The 23,787-nt window shown below is 38.4% G+C and overlaps 1 protein-coding gene across 4 annotated transcripts in view; it reads left to right on the forward strand.

The window, feature by feature from the left end:
* MID2 (midline 2) overlaps window positions 1-23,787 on the forward strand; it is a 104,449-nt gene that overhangs the window by 65,809 nt on the left and 14,853 nt on the right. For all 4 annotated transcript variants that reach the window (XM_054472242.2, XM_054472239.2, XM_054472238.2 and 1 more), the window contains exons 4-5: window positions 12,522-12,629; window positions 14,038-14,186. In XM_054472242.2, coding sequence (XP_054328217.1) covers window positions 12,522-12,629; window positions 14,038-14,186 — 257 coding nt within the window. The remainder of the gene's footprint in view (window positions 1-12,521; window positions 12,630-14,037; window positions 14,187-23,787) is intronic.

Consider the following 23,787-nt stretch of genomic DNA (forward strand, 5'->3'; position numbering starts at 1 on the left):
GTTGAGCTTACAGGCATGCGCCACCATGCCTGGCTATTTTTTGTATTTTTAATAAAGATAGGGTTTCACCATGTTGGTCAGGCTGAGTGTAAAACAGACCTCAAGTGATCGCCCCCCTTAGCCTCCCAAAGTGCTGGGATTACAGGCGTGAACCACTGCGCCCAGCGCATCCTAATCAGGGCCTCTGACCCCCTTGGGGTTTTCCCCATAGAAACCCCTTTATTTATTTCTTGACTCACAAGGTAGTTGAGACCCCTGGAAATATGTTCTCAAGACCTCTCTGTTGCCCAGTCACAGAGTTCAGCGTTGGTTATTATTCTGAGGCTTCCCTTCCCTCTGATGCTTACAAACAGAATTCCTCTGGTCCTTGTCTTTCAGGCTCTTTCCTGGTACTTCTCTATCTTATTTCTCTACTCCCTCAGCTTAGAAGCAACATAGGCTCTTCTTCAGCTATTTTCACTCTTCCACTTGGGCCCTTGCTTCTTCTATTGGGCTGGAATCAGACTGTTTTCTGTCTGCCTGGAGTCAGATTTTTTCCCTTTTGTCATCCAGAGTTCCCTGTCTCAGAAAGAATGACCTCTTTTTCATAACAATGCCCTTTTCGATCTTAGCTATGAGAGTTCAAATTTCCCTGGCCCTCCCAGTAGAAATTCCTTGCTCTGTATATATACAGGGAGTATCAGGATGGTGAATCCATCCCTCAGAAACAAATGTTTTGGGAGGAATGCTTATGTCAGACTTCAGTACAGAGAGTGGCTAAATGCTCCCCACAATCTGATCTGAGACTTAAGAAGGCGGAAACATTCACTGGCTTGCTTTGTTCTCCTGCCCTTCCATAATTCCTTGGTTGTGAAGGCATTGAAAAGGATGGCCTTGGAAAAAGCCCTAGACTAGAAATCAGGAAACCTGAGTTCTGCTGCTGGCTCTGTCACCCACTAGTCACGTGAACTTGGGTGGAACAGGCTGTGCAAACCTCTATTAGACTGCCTGCTCTTCCATGAAGGAATTTCTTGGTTACAGGCTGTTTCCTTGGTTGGACTAGAAGCTTCCTGAAGGTAGCAGCCATGGCCATGCCACAATCATTTTGGAAACTGCAGTTTCTAACTGGTCTCTCTGGCCCATCCTGTTCCCCTCCTATCCATTTTCCACACTGCTGTGGAAATGAACTTGTAAAATGCAAAACCTGTCATGTCACTCCCTACCACAAACCCTTTAATGGTTCCCCCACTGCCTTTAAAACCCATTATGATCTGGACCCTACCTACCTCTCTAGCATGGTCTCCCAGACCTTTTTGCTGTCTTCGTCTTCTCTGCTGTGAATCTCCCCTTCCTCTAGCTAACTCTTATTCATTCCTTAAAAATATCACATCCTTAGGAAGCCTTCCTTGACCATCTAAGCTCCCCACTTGACAACTGTTGGTTAAATCCCCATCTTATAAGCACCCAAAGATTATCCTTTTTATGTGATAAACCTCTTTTTCAGCACTCCTCAAACAGGTAACTGCTCAGTATCTGCTTCCCTGCTCCTTATGAGATTCACGAGATGATGGCAGAGGCCTTATCTAAATTATGTGCTAGGCTTACTAAAATGCCTAGCACATAATAACAGTAAAATTTGTTCAATGGTAATATGAAATGACCTGTAATGTATCCACATAAATGAGTGTTGACTGCTTCAAGAATTGGGCGTATCCTCCATGGTAAGAGTGATGTCTGTCTATAATCTTTCATGTTCTTATGGCTTTCTGAAAAGTAGTGCTATTATTGAAATATCTCCCATAAACATTATAAAACAGTAAAACAGTTAATGTCCTTTTGATCTTATAATGTAGTATTACACAGATCTTCTCATTTCATGTAAAAAACACAGTCTTTGTCAGTGCTTCTTTTTACTGCTAGAAGATGAAACTATGAATTTTGCATATTAGCTGAAATATTACTAGAATGTTTTTGTTTTGTTAATAACTCAGGTTAACAATCTGCTATTTGATTCTTTAACCTGTCTTGAAAAGGCATGTATATGTCTCATTATTACTTAAATAAATTGGGTAGCTGATTTGAGAATATACCATTATTTTAACTTTTTAGTTGATTCTATTTTTAACATGAAAATAAACAAATCAATTTAAAACTTTTAAAAAGGAACGATTAAGTAGATATATTTTATCTTGTTTTTGGAGGAATGTCAATATTGTGAAGCACTTTTCCAAGTCCTTTTAAGCAGAATATGAGTTGACTTATTAATAGTAATATGCTCACTGGGAGACAGTAAGTGGAAAGAAAAGTGATAGACTTGAGTCTGTCTGGCTCTGTTTTATAAGCTGCGTACACTGAACCTCATTTTATTCATCTAAAAAATAGGATGATAGTGTGTGCTTTGAAGAGTTATTTTGAAAGTTGAAGATAATATAAAGTCCTAGCACATCTAATGATGCCCTTTTGCCATCTGTACTTTATATGCTGTTCATTCATTCCACAAATATTTAAGCGCATTTCTGCGTTGGGCCAGGCACTGGCAACATAATGGTGGACATGGCACCTGTCTTCACAGAACTTACACTCCTTCGATTTTCCATCTGTAGGAGTACTGCTCAGCTCAGCCTTCACCTCCTTCAAGAAGCCATCACCCATGCTCTAAGCCTCACTCCCTGCCTCCCTCATCTGGTTCAGGTGTTCCTCTTCTGTGTCTTCAGGGTAACCTGTGCATACTTTCATCATAGCACTTCTATATACCGATTTGTCTCCCCACCAGACTAAGCTCTCAGGCCGAGTATGGTGTCCTATCCTTTTTTTTTTTTTATACCCAGCACATGGCTTGGTACACGAATAGGTACCCAGAAAGGATATTTGGATAAACAGTGCCATCTGGTGGCCAGATGTTGTAAGTACAATCTTTTATGCATCATAAGGGTGAGTAAAGCCCAGGTGAGTAAAGCACCTAGGAAAGGCAACTTTTTCTTTATTTTAACACAGGGAAAGGAAATATTTCAGAATATGTGGTCTCCTAGGATCTCCTAGGTCTCCTAGAGGTGTTGTTATTCCAACGTCTCTCCAAATCTTTCATAATTCAGAAAACAATATTTAAATGACACAACAGATAAAAGAAAACTATTTTGAGTGTGCAAAAATAAAATGAAAGAGAAATTTGTCTCATGTAATAAAGAAATGCAACATAGTATACAATACCTTTTTTCATAATACCTTTATTTCAAGGCCTACACACATTCATTCATTCAACAAATATTTACTGAGCATTTACTGTGTGACAAGCACTATTCTAGGTGTTAGGGATACAGTGAACAAAACAAAGTGCTTAAACTTAAAAAGCTTGCATTCTAATGGTAGGAGACACACAATAAACAAACATATTTTTATTAGGGATTATAAGTATTACGGATAAAAATAAACTAGGTTACAGAGTGGGGTGAGTGTGTGTATGTGTGCGTGTGTGTGTGAGAGAGAGAGAGAGAGAAAGAACGCCATTTGAGCAAAGGCCTGAAGATGTATTAGAACTTCAGAAAACTACAGAAATGTTGGTTGACCAGGCGTGCCTAAACATTATGGGACTTCTAGAGAGTTTTCTTTCTTTTTTCTTTTTAAAAATAAGTTTAATCTTACGTAAAAGTTGCTAAAATAATACAGAGAGTTCCCACATACATTTAACTAACCTTCTCCAATGTTAACATCTTACATAACCACACAACTATCAGAACTAGGAAACTGTCATTCATACAATAATTCTATTGAGCAAACTATAGACCTCATTTGATTTTCACCAGCTTTTGCATGCACTCAACTTTTTTTTTGGGGGGGCGGATAGTTCTATTAATTTTATCACATTTATAGATTCTTGTAATCACCACTGTAATTAGGACATTATTGTTTTATCATCCCCCCAAAACTCATTTGTGCTACTTCTTTATAGGCACATCTGTCCCCTAGCAACCACTGATATGTTATATAGTTTTCTCATTTCTAGAATGTTATGTAAATGGAATCATATAGTATGTAAAATACTGTGATTTGCTATGTCACTCATCATAATGCCCCTGAGAGCCATTCAATTTGTTGTGTACATCAATAGTTTTTGATTTTTTATTACTAAGTAGTATTCTACTATGTGAATGTTCTACAATTTGTTTATATGTACCCACAGTGAAGAGCATTTCAGTTGTTTCCAGTTTTTTGCTAATAGAAACAAAGCTGTTATGACCATTCATGTAATGAATGTGTGGACATAAATGTTCATATTTCTAGGGTAAATACACAAGGATGAGAGCTAGAGAGTTTTATTTCTTCAGAGGGATTTATAAGCAAGTGCCGTGCTTCACAAAACAAGCAGTAGATTGGAAAGAACACTGGATAGGACTCAGAAGATCTGGCTCAAGCCTTGCCCTGTCATTTAGTAGCAATGTGATGTTGGATAAGCCTCTCCCCTCTCTAGGCCCCATATTTCTATCTCTTAAGTGATGGAGTAGGAATCAATTATTTCTTCAGTCTTTTTAAGATCTAATTACAGGTTCTGATGAGATAGAAAGGAGGTTTCTGCCTCATTTCACAAAAAATTTTATAGCTATGTACATAAAATACCAGATGAAAAACCTAGGTTATATCTCCCACCTTTTTCTTCCATGTTCCAAACAGTTACGTGGTGGCTTACACCTGTAATCCTAGCACTTTAGGAGGCCGAAGGTGGACGGATCACTTGAGGTCAGGTGTTCCGAGACCAACCTGGCCAACAGATGAAACCCATCTCTACTAAAAATACAAAAATTAGCTGGGAATGGTGGCGCATGCCTATAGTCCCAGCTACTCGGTGGGGTTGTGGGGGGGTTGGGGGCTGAGGCAGGAGAATCACTTGAACTTGGGAGGGGGAGGTTGAAGTGAGCCGAGATCACGCCACTGCACTCCAGCCTGGACAACAGAGCAAGACTCCATCTAAAAAAATAAAAAACAAACAGTTGCTTTGCTTACAAAGAGAATATGGGGGAGACAGTAACTAAGCCTAAGGCTATAAAGGTTTGGTTGTCTGTTTCCTGAGGAGAAAGGACTCCAAAATCAACACAGAATTGCCACACGGCATAATGCCATTCCTAAGGCATGTATATGGAGCAGATTGTCCTCACCCTCTGTCTCCATTCTTTTTATTAGTTAGACATAGGGTAAAGTACATACAAAATATATGTGTGTATATATATGTGTGTGAACTGTCTATGCTTTTAAAATATGTTGTATTATGTATTTCTATACAGGTACTTTTTTTTTCAAAAGTCAGGAAGGAAATAACAAAATATTTGCAATGGTTAACTCTAGAGATTGTGATTGTCATGAGAGGCAACTCTACAGGAAAAAGAAGTATGTTTGTGAACACAGCCTCTCTCTCTCTCACACACACACACACGCACGCACACACACAGTGGTTAAAACCATAGACATGAGCCAGACTGCCTGGGTGCAAATCCTAGCTCTGATATTTACTAGTTATATGACCTTGGGCAAGTTACATAACCTCTATGTTTTCTCGGTTTCTTCTGTAGAATGGGAATGGTAATAATAGTGCCTACCTTATGGGGTTAATGGGAAAAGTAAACAAGTGAAAATACATGAAGCAATTAGAATAGTGCCTAACATGTGGTTAGCACTATAAAAGTATTAACTCTTATGTACTCCTCCCACAAGTGGATAGAAAACTTTTCTGTCAGTCAATGTCTATCTGAAGGCCTCACATAGCATGAGTCCCTGAGCCCAATTCACTACGATAGTTATACTTCTAGAAATGGCTTGGCTGCCACCTCCCCATCCACACTACTTTTCTAACTTTAACAGCCAATCTCCCAGCTACCTCTACCCTCCTAATCCCTCACCCCCTCCCTGGACAAAAAAATTACACACTGAAGCTGTAGATTGCTTAACTATGTCTCAGTATTTTTTTTGCTTGCTAAACTGTAGTTACTCCAGTACAGGTGACTAAAAATTCTATTAATAATTTCATTTATTTCTTACTCCTTTAAGTGACCACCTTCCCTCAAATCTAAAGAAACAGGTATAACCAATTTTTTAAAATCCCTGCTTCATGTAGTCATATTTACGTAAAGCTGGAAGGACCATCTTTGAAATGTTGCAGTGTTTACCTTTAGAAAACAAAAAAGAAGATTGTCTCTTCTTCCTCTTCCTTTTATACATTTGAAACTTCCTGATACAACAGGGCTATAGTGCTGGTGGTGATCATGATGCTAGTGCTAGTGGTAGTGATGTATGTGTATGTGTGTGCGTGTGAGAGAGTGTGAGGGTGGGAGGAGAGAGAGAGAAGGATCCTTAAAGTGTGATCTGGGTTAACACCTTAGCTTTGATGCTGCCACAGCAAATGCTATGTCTGCTTCATAAACATTGTGTTTTCTTAAATGCATCATTTTAAGAAAGTAATGAATTCTTTGCAGCTCAGTAAGGTGACAAGGCTGTTCATAATAATTTCTTGATAATTCATCAGATGTCCAATTTACCTCTTACTTTTCCTTCTCATCTCCTTTGCACAGAAAGTGACTGCTTATTAAATAAAGCCCAACTCAGCCTGTTTTTTCTGTTATGGAGTCTGAGAAGGTGGGATAGTGATCACCCGAGTGGTCCTGGGCAATAATGGGAAGTGGGAAGTTTGTTGTGTCCCCCTCCCAGTTCTTCATGTACTGCGTCTGCCTTCTCTCTTCACCTTGCTCTCAACTAAGATGTCAATTAACAATTCTTAAGGTGTTACTATAATGCTAAGATCCTGACATTTTTATCCAAGTACTTTCAGAGACTCAAAATGACAGCACAGCTCTCCATAATATATCTCCAACCCTTGTTTCTAGCCTTATTTGCCTCCATTACATCTGTCAGGCTGATCTGCTTTAACCAAGCACATTTTCTATTTTTCTGCTTATGCTTTTGCTCATGCTGTTCATGTAATTCACTCTGCCTAAACTTGTCTCCCCTTAAGCTCCATTTCTACCTGCCCAAGTCTTGCTCATCCTTGAAGACCAGCTCAGCTACATGAAACTTTATCTAACCCTCTGATTGTCCTTTTCCAAATTTTCTCTTTCCTATGATCTCATACACCTTTAATTGTATTCTATTACTTGTTTTGCTGGTCCTTAAATTATAATTAGTTATATTCACACTCATAGTCTCTACTAGACTGTAAGTGCCTTGAAGGCAGAAGCTGAGTCTTTTTCATCATTATATCCCACTCGGGGAAACCCAGAACTATGCTGGATACATGTGGGATATACTGTGGTATGTGGGAAACACTCAATAAATGTTTGTTGAAATAAAAACTTACCCAAATGATCTTTAATGCCAAAATTTCACAATATTCTGGTGGAAGGGAGATCTATTTGGGCAGAAGATTTCAGAGAATAAACTAGGTTGGCATTTACTATGTAGAGTGGAGAGCACTGAGATGGAGAAGCCAGTGAGGAATTCCTTGCCATATAATTATTATTATTATTATAATTATTGCATTTCACTTGAGTCTGGGTATATGGGATCATCTACTATTTCATATATCTTGTTCCATCTGAACAGGAAATCTCAGTTCCTTCTGAACTCCTGTGCAGTGATGCTGTATATGACTGATGGATGTGACTAAGCTGAGGTGAAAGTGGAAGTGGGGAAGTTATCGTGGGAGCGGGTTGAAGGGAAGGCTGATGAACTTTAAACCCAGGAATAAAATAACTATAGAATGAGCAATGGAATATCTCCCCTGCCCCTCTCCACCCCAAAAAAGAATCCTATCAAGTAAGCTCTCTGAAAGAAGCTAAGGGCAAAAAGGTCTAGCCCATTTACATTTCAATACAGAAGAGAAACAATTGCCAAAATAACTTTTTGCAGTTTCTTAAATCTTTGCAACTTATGGCTTTGGCGAACTCCCACCTATTTATTTCCTTGTATTGAACAGTGGTAAAGTCCTTCCATCAGGGGCCTTATGTGTTTGTATTAAGAATAGGTGGAAACTGGGGAAGACTAGGTCTTACTCTACAGTCAGTCTTTGGGCTGGGAGGTAGTAGGGTAGGATGGGCAGTTGGAAAGAAATATGCAAGTCAAATTTTTGCTGCCTTAAGAAGAAAGTAAAAGAGCAAAGAGCAGAGAAGAGGACCTGGAGACTTACCAGGGAGCCTGTGTTGTCTAGTGTTTAGGACTTGGAAGATTGAGGCTAAGACTCTTAGTCATAAACATCACAAACTGCCTCCCAAAAGTCTTTTTGGGGTGGGTGGATTTATACAAGTAGGTTGCCAAGATTGACCTAATGGTATTTTCAAGGAGGATAGATTTTTTTCCACAGACATAAAGCCATTTAGACAAAACCACTAACCTAATACAAAGAGCGAATGTCAAATAAAGAGCTAGGGTCTTCCACAAACCAACCAACCAGCCAAGTATGCTTATTAAGGTAACCCAGTTATTTTCAATTAAGCGTTAAAAAGCAAGTGAAATACCTCAATGTATTATGTCTTCAAACAAAGAAAATACCAGGGGCTTTCAAATGTCTTCCAAGCAATTTGAGTTGTTTTATTCACATCACAAAGACCAGTTTTCCCTGAAGTACTTCCTGTTCAGAAAACACTTAAGGACCCTGCTCTTCTGGGGTGCTTCTTGACATGAAAAGATTTTAATGTCATTGCTTTACCTTTAGTTTGGAATTGTGCCTCTTCAGCCAACTTTTCATTCTATTAGTTGTGCCTGGTTTTATCTCCCCTGATGTGACTGTCCAAAAAACATTCCCACCCTAGCTCCCTGATTTCACCTTATATTTTCTCTACAAAATACACTCACTGGAGTATATTTTATAATGCTTGGCATTCTTATTTTGATTTTTTTACTGTGCTAAATCAGTCAGTAAATATTTGTTGTAAGGCTTTGTACCAGTTACAATGGGAGAGACAAAGTAGTGTAAAATCTTCCCTCAAAGAGCTTGCTGTCTAATTGAAGATATGTAAGCGAAAGAGTGCTTCTTGTATTTGATATTTCCTTTCTATTTCTGATATTCTCCTTGGGTATGCCCTGTCCACATCACAATAGCCTCCTAAATAGTCCTCAGGTTTACTATTACCCTCCATCAAATCAGTCCCTGTTAATCTTCTTAAACAAGTTCACTGTGGTACTTCTTGTACCACCTTACCTTTCCTCCCCTCAAAAATACTACTTAAAGATACCATACTGCCTAAAAATAAAGTTCAATCTCATTTGTTTGGCTTGAAATTTCTCTCCTTCACACCTTTTTAATCTAAGTCTTACTCCATCTTTAAGGTTTAATTCAAGTTCCATTTCATCCATGCATCTTTCTTCCACTTACTCACCAAAAGTAATCTTTCCTTTTAATTTCAGTAGATTATAGTCTACATCACCCATTCAGTATTTAATTTATGCTACCTTGATTGGTTTCTTTTATATGTATATGGCTCTTCCCCATCCAGATTGCAAATTTTTTGAGGGCAGAGCCTTAGCATAATGCTTTGCACAGAAAAGATGCTTGAAAAGATGTCTGGTAATGAAGACATGATTTTTCCTGGCTTCAGAGTAGAGGAAGGATTATGAGGATGGGTGGCAAAGGAAATATTCTCAAGGTAGGGAGATTAATTAACGAGGTTTTTGCAACAACAGTCCTATCACAATAGGTGATAAGTGCTTCAACCTATTGGTTCCTTGGCTCAGATCCTCACTATATTAACGAATAACTTTGTTTAAGGGTAGTTAAGTGAAGCAGTGGGAGTGGAGAAGGAACAAAGAAACCTGTAACTATTTGCAATCAGTTAGTTGTAAACACTACTGCACTTGGACCAGCCACCGAGGAAATTTAGCATGATTAAAAAGGAAAGGAGGGAAGGACTTTGGGACTGCTGTGAATTTATGTGGGGACAAAGGAGAAGTAGCAGTCAGAGCTTACTGAACCTGAGTAACTGCAATAATGATAGTAGCATTGACACAAAAATAGGAAAATCCGAGGTGGAAGCCAGATCTGGAGAGAAGGCGATAAGTTTGTTTTTAGACTTACTGAGTTTAGGGTAACTTGAGTAACAAAGTAGACGTGTCTAATGAGGAGTAAAAGATACCTTTTTTCACATTTAATTCAATCCAACAAATAATTACGGAGCATTTACTATGTGCCCATCATGATACTGGAGATAGATATAGTCACATAAGACCCAATTCTTGCCCTCCAGAACTCATGATGGAGTGAGGAAGACAGACTAATATGATAAAATATAGGAAATGGTATAATTGAACTATATATAGAGTATGTGAAAATATAAATAGGGGATCAATTGCTTATGTCCAAGCAAGTGAGAAAAATTACAGAAGTGATGATCTTTGAGAAGGGCCTTAAAAGATAAGTAGAAATGTGTTCAATAAACAGATGGGGAAATGACTTTCCAAGTAAAATGACAGTCTCGGGCAAAGGCACAGGACATGAAAGTGCATGGCATTCTAGGGGAACAACAGGAGTCTGAAGTGACTAATGAGAAACAGATGACAGAATAAAGATGGATGATTTGAAAGAGATGATGATTTTCAGAAATTGAAGAAAAGGGTGTTGTTACACTCAACTGGAGAGTAGCATATGTGTAAGGTTAAACGTGTAGTCTCTAGTGTTGGACTCTCTCAGCCCAAATCTCCTCTCTGCTACGTACTAACTGTGTAACCTTAAGCAAGTCACTTAATCTCTCTGTGCTTAGTTTTCCTCATCTGTCAAATGTAGACAAAGGTACCTACCTCGGGACTGTTTTGAGGATTGAGAGAGCCAATATATGTAAACTAGAGCAATGCCTGGCATATAGTGTTATGTAAAGGCTAGTCCAAAGATTACATTTTAAGAAACCAGATACGACATCATTGTGTACTACACCAATAGCCACCTAAAAAAGAAATTATAAATGGCAAGTGTCTAAGTTTCTAGATACTGTAAGCAAGGACCCAGAGAAAACTAAATGAATCTCTTAGTCTCAGATAAAGGAGTTCGTGAGCTGGTAAGATATCTGCCTTGGAAAGGTAGATCCAATTTAGGGAAAGGGTGAGGTGTCTGAGAAAAAAAAGTAGAATGGCTAGAGTGCCATTCAGAGTAAACAGAAGCCCCCATTGTGGCATTGCCCTAGAAAATGGAAAAAAGCAACATAAGATTGTCACTCAGCAACAGACATATTTTATTTCAGTTAAGTAGGAAACAGAAAATTAGCCATCAGGGAGCTTCAAGTATGAGAGAGGGGGTAGTAGGGTCCAGTGACAGGTATTTTGCTTGGGTTGGAGAATATGAAGGAACCCTCTGAAGAGGGATAGCAATTGGAAATGCAGCCCTACCTTGCTAATGAAGCACATCTAGTCCCTTGAGTTTTGATGCTCTCAAGTAACCCATTGTCTGTTCCTCAGCCTTCTAGAGCTCTGCTCGAGTGATCCTTGAATAGACTCTTGGAATGCTTGTGCTTCCCTGTATGACTGCTCTGTGTGCTGCTGAAATGGAACTGAACCTCGCCCGCCCACCCAGCCAGCCCAGGGGTTTCACTTGACAGAACTCGGTTTGAATTCTGGTTTTACCACTTACTAGCTGTGTGATTTTTGAGCAAGTCACTAAAATTCTCTATGCCTCAGTTTTCCCATCTGTGAAATGGGAATAAACGTGGTTCCTATATTGTAAAATTGTTATGATAATTACATGAAATAATTTACCTATGAAGTGCTTGGCAAGTTAAGTACTAAAAAGATGTTAGTTCCTTTCTCCTTCCTTTCCTGTTATACTTGGGCAGCCCCAAAATCCCCTGCTCTCATTTTAGCCCCTCCTGGGGGCTCTGTACCATCTAGTGTCAATAATAATAGAGATGAGGAGAAGGAGAAATCAATCCATGGAAAGAAAATGAAGAATGGTAGTTTTTTTTTTCCAACCCTGACTTTGCAGTAAAGATGTTTTGATGCAGCCAGTATCCCAAAATAGGAAAGGTATTCAGATACTGGACAGCCCAAGGTGAGAAATACCCACTAAAACACGACAACTATGTGAAAAATATATACACATGAATATATGTTTAATGATATATTTAATGTGAAAAATTAGAAGGGAACAAGGAAAACTGAAAACATTTTTGTTAGCACAATATATTGTTGTAATGTTATCTTAATATTGTGCCTGTGGAGGAGGATACTCTTTTCTTGACATACATAAATCTCCTTACCCTCTTTCCAAAAGAACAGCAGGAGGAAAGGGTACTGGAGTAAAGGGAATTGTTCAGTGGGAATAACATGCCCCCATCTCATCTGTCCTTCTGCCCAGCCTTCCATTAACCATCATGATCTACCAGAGGCCTGGAGAGCTTCCTAACTGTGGTGCTTCAATGCCCTTGCATCATTAATATCATCATCTCTACCCTTCTTCTAGGAGTGGATCGTATGAGGGAGGTATGGAAGAAGTTGTGCATGCTTAGCTGTCAGTCCGAACCTTTTAGAGCCAGCAGGGGACAAAGGCAACAATCACTGTGTAATACTCTGAAATTTCTTGGCAGGTGAATACTGCTATGCATGAGGCAAAACTTATGGAAGAATGTGACGAGTTGGTAGAGATCATCCAGCAGAGGAAGCAAATGATCGCTGTCAAAATCAAAGAGACAAAGGTAAAGCACATCACTTCAGTGAATCCAAGGAAGAGTTGACTTTACAAATATCAAAGTTTGATCCAGATGATTCCGGTTTGATCATGAAATCAAGAAGAAATGAGATTATAGGGGGAGAGGCAAAGAAGTGATGTTTGGCCTATTGCTCTGAATCCAGTAAAAACGATGGCCATTCTGGGTGTTAGAAACGTTCTATATCTTGACCTGGTTTATGTGGGTGTATGTGTAGGCAAAAGTTCATTGACCTGTATACTTAGGATTTGGGTGCTTTACTGTTGTATGTTATAACTCAATGAAAAGGAAAAAAGTAATGGTAGAAATGTGAGTCAGGATTATGGACCATGAATTCCAGGATGAGGACTCTGGGCTTAATCTGAAAAGTGTTGGGCAGCCATTCTAGTTTCTTAGGAAGGGAGTAAGATGGATTGATATGGCAGAGGTATGCAGGGTAGATCAGAATGGGATGATACCAAAGTCAGGGTAGCAAGTTATGAGACTTATGGAATGATGCTTTGTAAGAGTTGATAAAGACCTAAACCAGAGTAGTGGCAGCACAAATAGGGGGAAGAACACAACAGGCATTGCTAGAAAGGAAATGATAGGAAACATTGAACTTTTAAATATAGAAGATGAATGAGAGAGAGGGAAGACTCAGTGAAGACATTCAGGTTTCTAGCCTGGGAACTGAAGAATCATGATCATAAGGGTCAAGTGTGAGCCTCCATACAGATATATGGTTTTAGGCTTGTTGGCTTGCTCGTCAGTGTTAGTGGTTATAAGTTCATGCTGTGTGTATAATGTGAGATGTTTTGAGAGGCTAGAGTGATCACTAATAATTTGTGCCATGCTGAGTGGTTATAGCTTATCCAGGAATTAAAGTTTCCAAGAATACAGATTTGTGAACACACAGGTATGCATAAAGACACTTAGAGAAATATATACATAGAACTGTAGATACTCATAAAGAAAAAGATGGTACTTTTTAGTAAACATGTGTGAAAATATATTGACAACAAAATGTAAACAAACAAAAATATAAACAATTATAATCTCTGGGTAGTAGTGTTTCTTTTATACTTTTTTATTTTCTGAATTTTCTATAATGGGCATGCATTGATTTATAACCAGAAAAATTAATGTTACTAATACACAGAGGGTGTAGATAACCGAGAGTATATGACTGTGTTGCAGCCTAAGTATACAAGCGGTAGACAAGAGAAGGAGGGGTTGGCACAAGAGACACGGTGGGTAGAGTGAGAAGGTGAGTGGTTAGTACAGGGACCATGGAATATTAATAAACCTTATTTTTAGAATCACTGCAGCATACCTTCTTCATGTTGTTTTTTATTGTTTTTAATTAAGCACTGCATGTTTTATCTTATTTTTTTCTTTTACTAATTCCTTAAAGGTTATGAAACTGAGAAAGCTGGCACAGCAGGTTGCTAATTGCCGCCAGTGTCTTGAACGGTCAACAGTCCTCATCAACCAAGCTGAGCATATCCTGAAAGAAAATGACCAGGCACGGTTTCTACAGTCTGCAAAAAATATTGCTGAGAGGTCAGTTCCTTGTAAGCGCGTGAGCTTTCTATGATGGTGTTGGTATAAGGGTAGAGAAACTTTTAGCTATATTGATAGGTGTGTGCTCTTCTCAGTCTGCATGCAGTTTCTATTGCTTTCATTTAGTTATTCTGCACATAAATCCTTTACGGCAGTAATTTTTAGGCCTTTATTTAATCACTCACTCCTTTCTAAATTAGATGAGCGTCATGAACCTTCTTCCAGAGGAAAAACAATGCATTTAATAAATATACACAGATAATTTTCTGTACTATTTCAGAGGACTCACAGATCCTTAGAAGCCCATCCATAAAAAAGTCCAGGGTCTAAAGTGAAACATTATTCAGTATAGTCACCAAGACTTCAAGAGGCTGCAGAGGCTCATTAGGCCAGATTTGACCTCCATATATCTCCTTCTCATTCATTGAAGACCTTGGCTCCAGGCTCACAGTATTCCTCCCATTGCCTCTGCCATCATTTTGGGTGAGTTCAGCAACAATCACATGGCTGACTCATCTAATGCTTTAGCCATCTAGCTTTTTTAACATCCCCTCTAACAGTGACTCTCACCTCAGAGCTCCATCTCATCCACCCATTTTCATGGACCACATGCTGAACTTCACCATCACTCAGAGTTGCACTGAAATCATAACTTAAAACACCCCAGTTTTTAACTATAACCTCTACTTAGCAACTCTTTTTTCTTATTTTTGTTTCGTTTTGTTTGAGACAGAGTCTCACTCTGTTGCCCAGGCTGGAGTACAGTGGTGCAATCTTGGCTCACTGCATCCTCTGCCTCCCAGGTTCAAACGATTCTCCTGACTTAGCCTCCCAAGTAGCTGGGATTATAGGCATGAACCACCATGCCTGGCTAATTTTTGTATTTTTAGTAGAGATGGGGTTTCGCCATCTTGGCCAGGCTGGTCTCGAATTCCTGGCCTCGAGTAATACGCCCGCCTCAGCCTCCCAAAGTGTTGGTATTACAGGCGTGAGCCACTGCCCTCAGCCAACAATTCTTTTTTTCTTCAAATACATATATACTTCAACTTTGTTGAGACTGCTAAGGCCTGACTCCTATACTTTCTTCTGACCTACCAGCTATTTCCTGTCTTTACTTCTTTCTTTAGCCTATTTAGGATCTGTGATTTCTCACTTCAGATACTCTCTTTTCAATATTCTCAATCCCCTTGCCCCATTGTCCTTTTAACATACCAATCTGATAAAATCCTAACCCTGAATCAGTCCCACTTTTTCCATTCCTATATTTGAGTTGCAGCACCCTACTGGAGAAAATCACATAACCAAAGAGGTCGGTACTACTGCATCACAAATGTATAGCTTCTAAACCTCACCTGGGCCTTCAGTGCTAACCTGAAATCCTTCTGCATTGCTTTGATCAGCTTTCTTTTTAACTTGTCATCATAATGGCTATCTCAAATCTTTTGTACTTACCTCAAAATTCCAACTCTGCCACTTTTCTGCTTATGCTCAGTAAATGCCCTCTTATTTTACAAAGAACAGTAAGTGTGAAATAATGAATTCAGCTTCTCATATCAAACTTCTGAACACACTTATGTCCACATCCATTAACTTCTGCCTTCCTTCTGATTAAAATGGAAGAGATGTCTCTTTATTTGTGCTTTGGCCAAATACACTCTTTTTTCCGTAGCTTCAATTTATCCCTCTCTATAGTTGACTTCACATCCATTTTTAACCCACTCATGTCTTTCCTACCTAAAACCAACCAAACAAAAAAACCCCATGACTTTCCTCTACTTCATATCCCCTCCAATTATCACCTGTCCCTCTCCTTCCCTGCACAGCAAACTTCGAGAAAGACTTTACATTTCCTCACCCCTAATTTACTCTTCTGAAATATTTAAAATGTATTTATATCCAAGTACCTTGTGCATAGTTAGAAAGTAAAATATTACTATAAGTCATATTGCAAGAAATAGCAATCTCCTCATTCTCAATGTCTGCTCTCTGATAATACTATTATCAACAGAGTTCTTACTTTGTACTGGGCATTATTTTAAGCCTTCGTAAGTATTAACTCACTTAATCCTCAAAAAAACTTTACGAGGTAGATACTACTTTTATCCCCATTTTATAAATGAGAGAACGATTTTCAGAGAGGTTAAATAACTTGCTTGCAATTGTCCAACTAGTAAGGGGCACAGGCAAGATTCAAATTTAGGGACTCTAGTGCCACAGTCTACACTCTTACAACAAAGCCAAGCAATTTCAGCTCTATCAGGTGTTTGTATCGGCAAGACCTTACATTTCTAAATAACATCCTTACATTGGTAGTTTAAATTTTTTTCAACTTTAGACAGTATCAATTAACTTCTGCAAATTTGGACTTTTTTTCTGCCACTACTTCTACAAATACTTTTTATGCCACTTCCTTCCTCTCTATTGGGGATTCCAATTACATGTATATTTGGCTGCCTGAAATTGTCCTATAGCTTACCAATGCTCTATTTTTGTTTTGCAGTCTTTTTATTTTTTTTGCCATTGTGAAAACACATGCAAGTGTGTTTCATTTTGGGTAGCTTCTATTGCTATATCTTCAAGTTCACTAGCCTTTTCTTCTGTGATACCTAATCTGCTGTTAACCCCTCCAGTGTATTTTTTATCTTAGATATTATAGCTTTCATCTCTAGTTTGATTTGGGTCTTTTAAAAAGTGTCTTCCATATCTCAAGATATTCAGGCTGGGTGTGGTGGCTCACAGCTTTAATCGCAGCACTCTGGGAGGCTGAGGTGGGAAGATCACTTGAGACCAGCCTAGGCAACATAGCGAGATTCTATCGCAAAAAAAAAAAAAAAAAAAAAAAAAAAAAAAAAAAAAAAGCCTGCATCTGGTGGCATGTGCCTGTAGTCCTAGCTACTTGGGAGGCTGAAGAAAGAGGATCTTCTGAGCCCAGGAGTTCAAGGGTACAGTGAGTCATGATGCTGCCGCTGCACTCCAGCCTGGGCAACAGGACAATGTCTTGTCTCTGAAAACAAAAAAAGATATTTAGCCTTTCCTCTAGCTTTCTGAACATATGGAATACAGTTAAAATAATTGCTTTTATGTCCTTGCTTGCTAATTCTAATACCTGTGTCATATCTGGGTCCGTTTCAATTGGTTGCCTTTTCTTCTCATTATGGATTGTATTTTCTTGATTTTTTACCTATCAGGTAATTTTTTACTGGATGTCAGACTTGTTAATTTTCTCTTTTGGGATGCTGTATATTTTTGTATTCCTATAAATATTCTTAAACTTTGTTCTGAGACACAGTTAAGTTACTTGAAAACAGCTTGATCCTTTCAAGTCTTGGTTTTCAGATTTGATAGGTGAGATCAGAGCAATGTTTAGTCTAGAGACAATTTTTCCCCACTACTGAGGCAAAACCCTTCTGAGTACTCTATCCAGTGTGCTGTGAGTCATGAGATTTTCCAGTTTAGCTGGTAGGAACAGACACTATTGCTAGACCTATGTGAGCACCAGGGATTATTCCCTCTTATCTTTTTGGGTGGCTCTTTCCCCAGCATTATGCAGTTTCCTCGCATGCATTTGTTGATCAGTATTCTGTTGACTACTAGAGGGAAACTCTGAAGGTCTCTAGAATTCTCTCTGCAGCTGTTTCCTCTCTGGTACTATGTCCTGTGAACTCCAGCCAACTTCGTCCACTTGGATTCTCAGCTCTGTCTCCTTAATTTTAGGGAACTCGTTGGGCTCTGTCTGGATTTCCCCTTCCTGTACCACTTGATTCCCTTAAGCTTTTCAAACAAACTCTCCTATAGTTTCTTAAGAAAGAGTACATGGGAAGTAAATTTTCAAGAACTTTTTGCCTAAAAATATTTCAAGTTAATTTTCACACTTGATAGGTTGGAAATAAATTTTGAAGGCATGACTTCATTGTCTCCTGGCTTCCATTATTGTGTTGAGAAGTTCACTGCCGTTTTGAATCCAGATCTTTTGAATATAACCTATATTTTAAAATCCAGAAGCTTAAACAAAAGTTAATATTACTTTTAATTGACAAATCATAGTTGTATACATTAATGGGTTACAATATGATGTTTTGATATATGCATATGATGTGGAATGACTAATTGAAGCCAATTAACATATCCATTACCTCACCATTTTTTGTGGTCAGCCATTGAGATTTACTCTTTTAGCTATTTTGAAACATACAGTATATTATTATTGATTATATTCACACTGCTGCACAACAGATCTCAGAAACTTATTCCTCCTGTCTAACTGAAACTTTATACCCTTTGTCCAACAACTCCCCATTCCCTCCTCCTCCTACCAGCCTCTGGTAACCACCATTCTACTCTCTATTTCTATGAGTTTGATTTTTTCAGATTCCACCTATGTGCGAGATCATATGGTATTTGTCTTTCTGTGCCTGGCTTATTTTACTTAGCATACATCCTCCAGGTTCATTTATGCTATCAAGGATAACAGGATTTCCTCCGACTTCAGTGGCTGAAAGGTATTACATTATGTATCTATACCACATTTTCTTTATCCATTCATCCATTGATAGAAACTTAGGTATATTCCGTATCTTGGCTATTCTGAATAATGCTTCAGTGAACATGGGAATGCAGATATTTCTTTCACATATTGATTTCAACTTCTTTGGATATATACTGACTAGTGGGATTGCTGGATCCTACAGTAGTTCTATTTTTAGTTTTTTGAGGAACCTCCATACAGTTTTTTATAATGGCTGTACTAATTTATATTCCCACCAACAATGTATAAGGGTTCCCTTTTCTCTACATCCTCACCAGCACTTATCCTTCCTCTTTTTAATAATAGCCATTACGATCTAGAAGTTTTAAAGATCTTATCTTTAACCCAGTTTTTCTGAAATTTCACCAAGATTTGCCTCTGTTATAGATTTTCCTTTCCTTTCCTTTCCTTTCTTTTCCTTTCCTTTCCTTCTCTCTCTCTCTCTCTCTCTCTCTCTCTCTCTTTCCTTCTTTCTTTCTTCTTGTTCTGTTGCCCAGGTTGGAGTGCAGTGGCATGATCTCAGCTCACTGCAATCTCCGCCTCCCAGATTCAAGTGATTCTCCTGTCTCAGCCTCCCTAGTAGCTGGGACTACAGGCTCACACCATTACGCCTGGCTAATTTTGGTATTTTTAGTAGAGATGAGGTTTCACCATGTTGGCCAGGCTGGTCTCGAACTCCTGATCTCCAGTGATCTGCCCACCTTGGCCTCCCAAAGTGCTGAGATTACAGGTGTGAGCCACCGTGCCTAGCCCGTTGTGGACTTTTTGTCATTCATTTTTCCTGGGCACTCAGTGAATCTTTCTAATCTAAAGACTGGTGACCTCTAGCTCTGGGAATTGTTCTTGTATTATTTGCTAATAATTTCCTCCCCTTTATTCTTTCTCTTCTTTGTTTATGGGACTTTGATTAGTGAACTGTTGGACATCCTAGACTTTTTTCTCTAATTTTATCTTTTCCATTTTCCATGACTTTGTCTTCTTATTTTACTAAGATACTTCCTTAATTTTTCATTAAATCCTTCTATTGAAATTTTAATCTCAGCATTCCTAATTTTATTCACAAGAGCTCATCCTTCATCCTTGTTTCTTTTTTAGCATTCTGTTTTTGCTTTGTGGATACGAACTATTTGGTTTTCTTCTTGAGAATATTATCATTTTAAAAAGTTTGCTTCTAAACCCTGCATTGTCTGGGTTTCCTCCCAGTTCCTTTTCTCTGTTAGTTTAAATTGCTGTCTTTTCCTAAATATCTGGCAAACTACTGGCTGTGTGTTTGAGTTTAAGCACTAAAAGATGACTGGAAACTGTGAGTGGATGGGAATAATTTATGGGTTGGTGAACTTTGCTATAGGATTATAAGGTTGAATGCCGGCTTTTTATTGATGGACTCCCAAGTGTCAGTTCTGTAGGTCTTTTCTCTTGGGTCAGTTTCCCTTGGATGGAATCCTCCAATTTCCCGCTTTTGATTGGAGGGGCAGCGGTGTGGAAGGTATAAACCTGGCTGCCAGCATTCTGGGAGCCAAGGAGGGAAAAGGAGCTGAGAGTTTTAAGACTGCTTTTAGTATAATGTCAAAGCTCAGCAGAAAGTAAAACTCACATATCCTGCCAGAATGAGGGAAGGGTAGTCTCTGGTTTAGTGTGCATGAATCTGTGGATCTAGTTGTTCCTCATGCAAACTTTCAACTTTCTGTGGCACTAAATCAACTTGATGTTGTTGGCTTCCTGATCTAGCTTTCTCTGGTCTGTTATTGGTTACCACACATTCATCCCTTTCTAGCTTCCAAACATTTGTTGACAATCTTTTACTTGTTGGCATCTCTTTTCCATTCTCTTTGTCTTTGTGGGTTTATGACATTTCATTCTTTGACTGTTATTTCCTTGAGAATTCATGAAAGCAAAAATAAAACATATATTCAAACCACTGTATTTAATAATCTCTACTCTCCAACCCTCTGAAATGTTTTGTCCCACTACCACACCATTGAAAGTATTCTTTTCAAGGTCACCAAATGAATACCTTGTTGCTAAATATAATAGACACCCCTTTGTTTCATCTTACTTGATCTCTCAGTAGCATTTGTCCTCCTGATCATTTTTACTTGAAATTTCTCTGCCCTTACCTTCCATGAACACTCCTGGTTTTCTTCCTACTTTGTTGTTTTTGTTTTGTTTTGCCTTTGTGAGCAGTGTTTCCTTGGCCTATTCCTTTAATGCTATTGTTCTTTGTGATTCTGTCTTAGGTTATTCTCTTCTCTCATTACATGTTCTCCTTGTTGCAAACTCATTGGTTCCTAGGGCTTCAATTACCATCTAGGTGGTTATGATTCCCAACTCTTTATCTGAATCTTCTTTTCATAGGCTCAGGTATAACCTGAGGTGTAGGTGGAATAGATGACTATATATGTAGTATGACTTGAGAATCATCTACCCACCTTCAATACCGGTCTCCGACAGGGTCTGAAAATTTCCCCCACCATTATGCATTGTGTTGTGTTAAGGCACCATGACTTCAGTTAAAATGAAATTTTAGCTGGGAGAGATATCCCTTTCCCCTTACAAATGACACCTTATATTATTTGCAATAGAAACCAAGGCCTTGCGAGACTGCAACAAGATCGCTAATGTTGTGTTTTGCTTAAATAAAAAAACACAGACAGTCAGATACACACACACACACACCCCACCATGTCACTTTTAACCCATTCTTAACCTTTCGTCCATCGTTAACATTTAGGAATAGAGTATTCTAATATTTCTATTTAGATATATTTCACAAACATGATATGCTATATATACTATATTATACTCTACATTTGAAACAATGTATCACAAACTTTTCTCTATATCATTGGATATTATAAAACCTGATTTCCAATTGCTTCACCTTATTTTATCTTTTGATGTATAGTACATTACTTAACTCAGTCTCCACTGTTAGACAATCAGGCTACATATGGTGTGTTGAGTGCCCTTGTAGTTCTATCTTTGCATACATTTCAATTATTTCCATAATAAAAATTTTATGAAATAGAACTGTGGTGTCAAAGAAGATTTATATTTTAAGCTATTTTGAAATTTAATGCTAATTTGGCCTTCAAAATATGTATCAATTTCAATCCTAATACAAATATGTAGGCATTATTGACTATAGGCATAAAAACTCCTATGCTGTTATTTGTTTGTAATTTAAATGCTATCTCATTTTAATTTATATTTCTTTGATTTCTCATAAAGTTGGACTTTTTAAATATATTTATTGGCCATTTGTTTGCTTTGACTTTGTTTTCTTTGATGCTTTGTGAATTAACACTTTTTGTTTTATTTGTTTACACTTATGCTTATTCCAAGACACTTTAAAATCTGGTCTCTTTGCCTCCAATTTTGACCCTTTCCCATCCCTCCACTGAAGCCATAGTAGTATTCCTGAAACATGAATTTCAGCATATTATTTCCCCACCTAAAATGCTTAGTGACTCCCATCGTTCTTAAGATAAAATCCAACGTTTGTAACATGGCCTACAAAGTCCTGCATGATTTTGTCTCATTCTCCAGGCTTCAAACAAGAGAGAACACACACACATCCACATAGTCTTTGCTTAGTTAACTCTTACTCATTATGTAGGTCATTGGTTAAAATCGACTTCCTCATGGGAGATTTCCCTTAGCTCCCAAGTCTCTTCAGATAACTCCTGTGTATGCTCCACTCCCTTTGTAGCAGCACTTCTATTGCCCATGTAATGTCTTTCTCCTTCATGATGTGTGAGCTCTTGAAGGCAAGAACCACAACAAAACTTGTTCACTTTGTGTATCTCCAGTGCCCAGTACAGTGCCTGGCACATTAGTTGTGCTTAATAAGTATTGGACAGATGGATGGAGGAAATAAAGAAGATTGGAGAGGCCAGAAAGGAATTCCATGAGCTAATTTTCTAGATTAACTGTTATCCTAAAGAAGTTGTTGTCTCCTTACTCACCAAATCCTGGCTATTCATGTGAGAACTTAGGATTGTACTGAGCTAGTCTTTCCTTTGGCCTGTAGTTTATCCCTGAAACATCTCTATTTTCAGAAACAATAAGAGATGTTGTTGGTAGATGTATAGCAGGGTATACGTACATGAGGATATGTATTTTTCAGTTTCCCATTCCCTTACAACTAGTTCACCATAAAAGTTTCCTCTCTGGTCTTCCTACATTCAATGCCTTTTCTCTCTCCTCTAACCTACGTATTGTTGCCAAGTGAATGTTTCTTTCCTCATCATCATTTACATGTTCAAGGATCTTCATTGGCTCTGATTTAGAAGATCTTGCACAGGACTAAAACATGTATATTTTGGCAAAAGCTCCTCCAGATAATCCTGATGTGTAACGATGCCTAAGAATTGCTGAGATATATAAAATATACCTCAATTTTTTGAAGAAAAGAACAGTCTAAATGGTTAAGGGTATAGAATTTAGAATCAGATGGACATGGGCTCAATTATATTTCTGACTCTTACTGGTTGTGTGATCTTGGACAAGTTACTTAGCATTTCAATGTGTCAACTTTCTCATTTGCAAAATGGAAATAACATCTACTACATAGAGTTATGGTAAAGAGTAAATTAGATAATGTATATAAAGTGAATGCACAGAGCATTGTATATACTAAGCACCCAATAAATGTTAGCAGTTATTTTGTTGTTAGTCATTCAATTGTTCATTCAACAATTATTTCTTCACTATGTGTCAAATGCTGTGTTGGGGTCATGGAAGATATTAAGAGGTACAAAATAGGAACCCTGCTCTTGAGACTCTTAGAATTAGTTGGGAAGATAAAACTATCATAGCACTATACAATCTGAGGATAATAAAGTGAAATATAAATATTATAAAAGATCACATAGGTCAGGCGCGGTGGCTCGCTACTGTAATTCCAGCACTTTGGGAGGCCAAAACGGGTGGATCACTTGAGGTCAGGAGTTTGAGACCAGCCTGGCCAACTTGGCAAAATCCCGTCTCTACTAAAAATACAAAAATTAGCTGGGCGTGGTGGCGGGCACCAGCTAGGGAGGCTGAGACATGAGAATTGCTTGAACCTGGAAG

Source organism: Pongo pygmaeus, chromosome X (assembly GCF_028885625.2).
Source record: "Pongo pygmaeus isolate AG05252 chromosome X, NHGRI_mPonPyg2-v2.0_pri, whole genome shotgun sequence".
Classification (NCBI taxonomy): domain Eukaryota; kingdom Metazoa; phylum Chordata; class Mammalia; order Primates; family Hominidae; genus Pongo; species Pongo pygmaeus.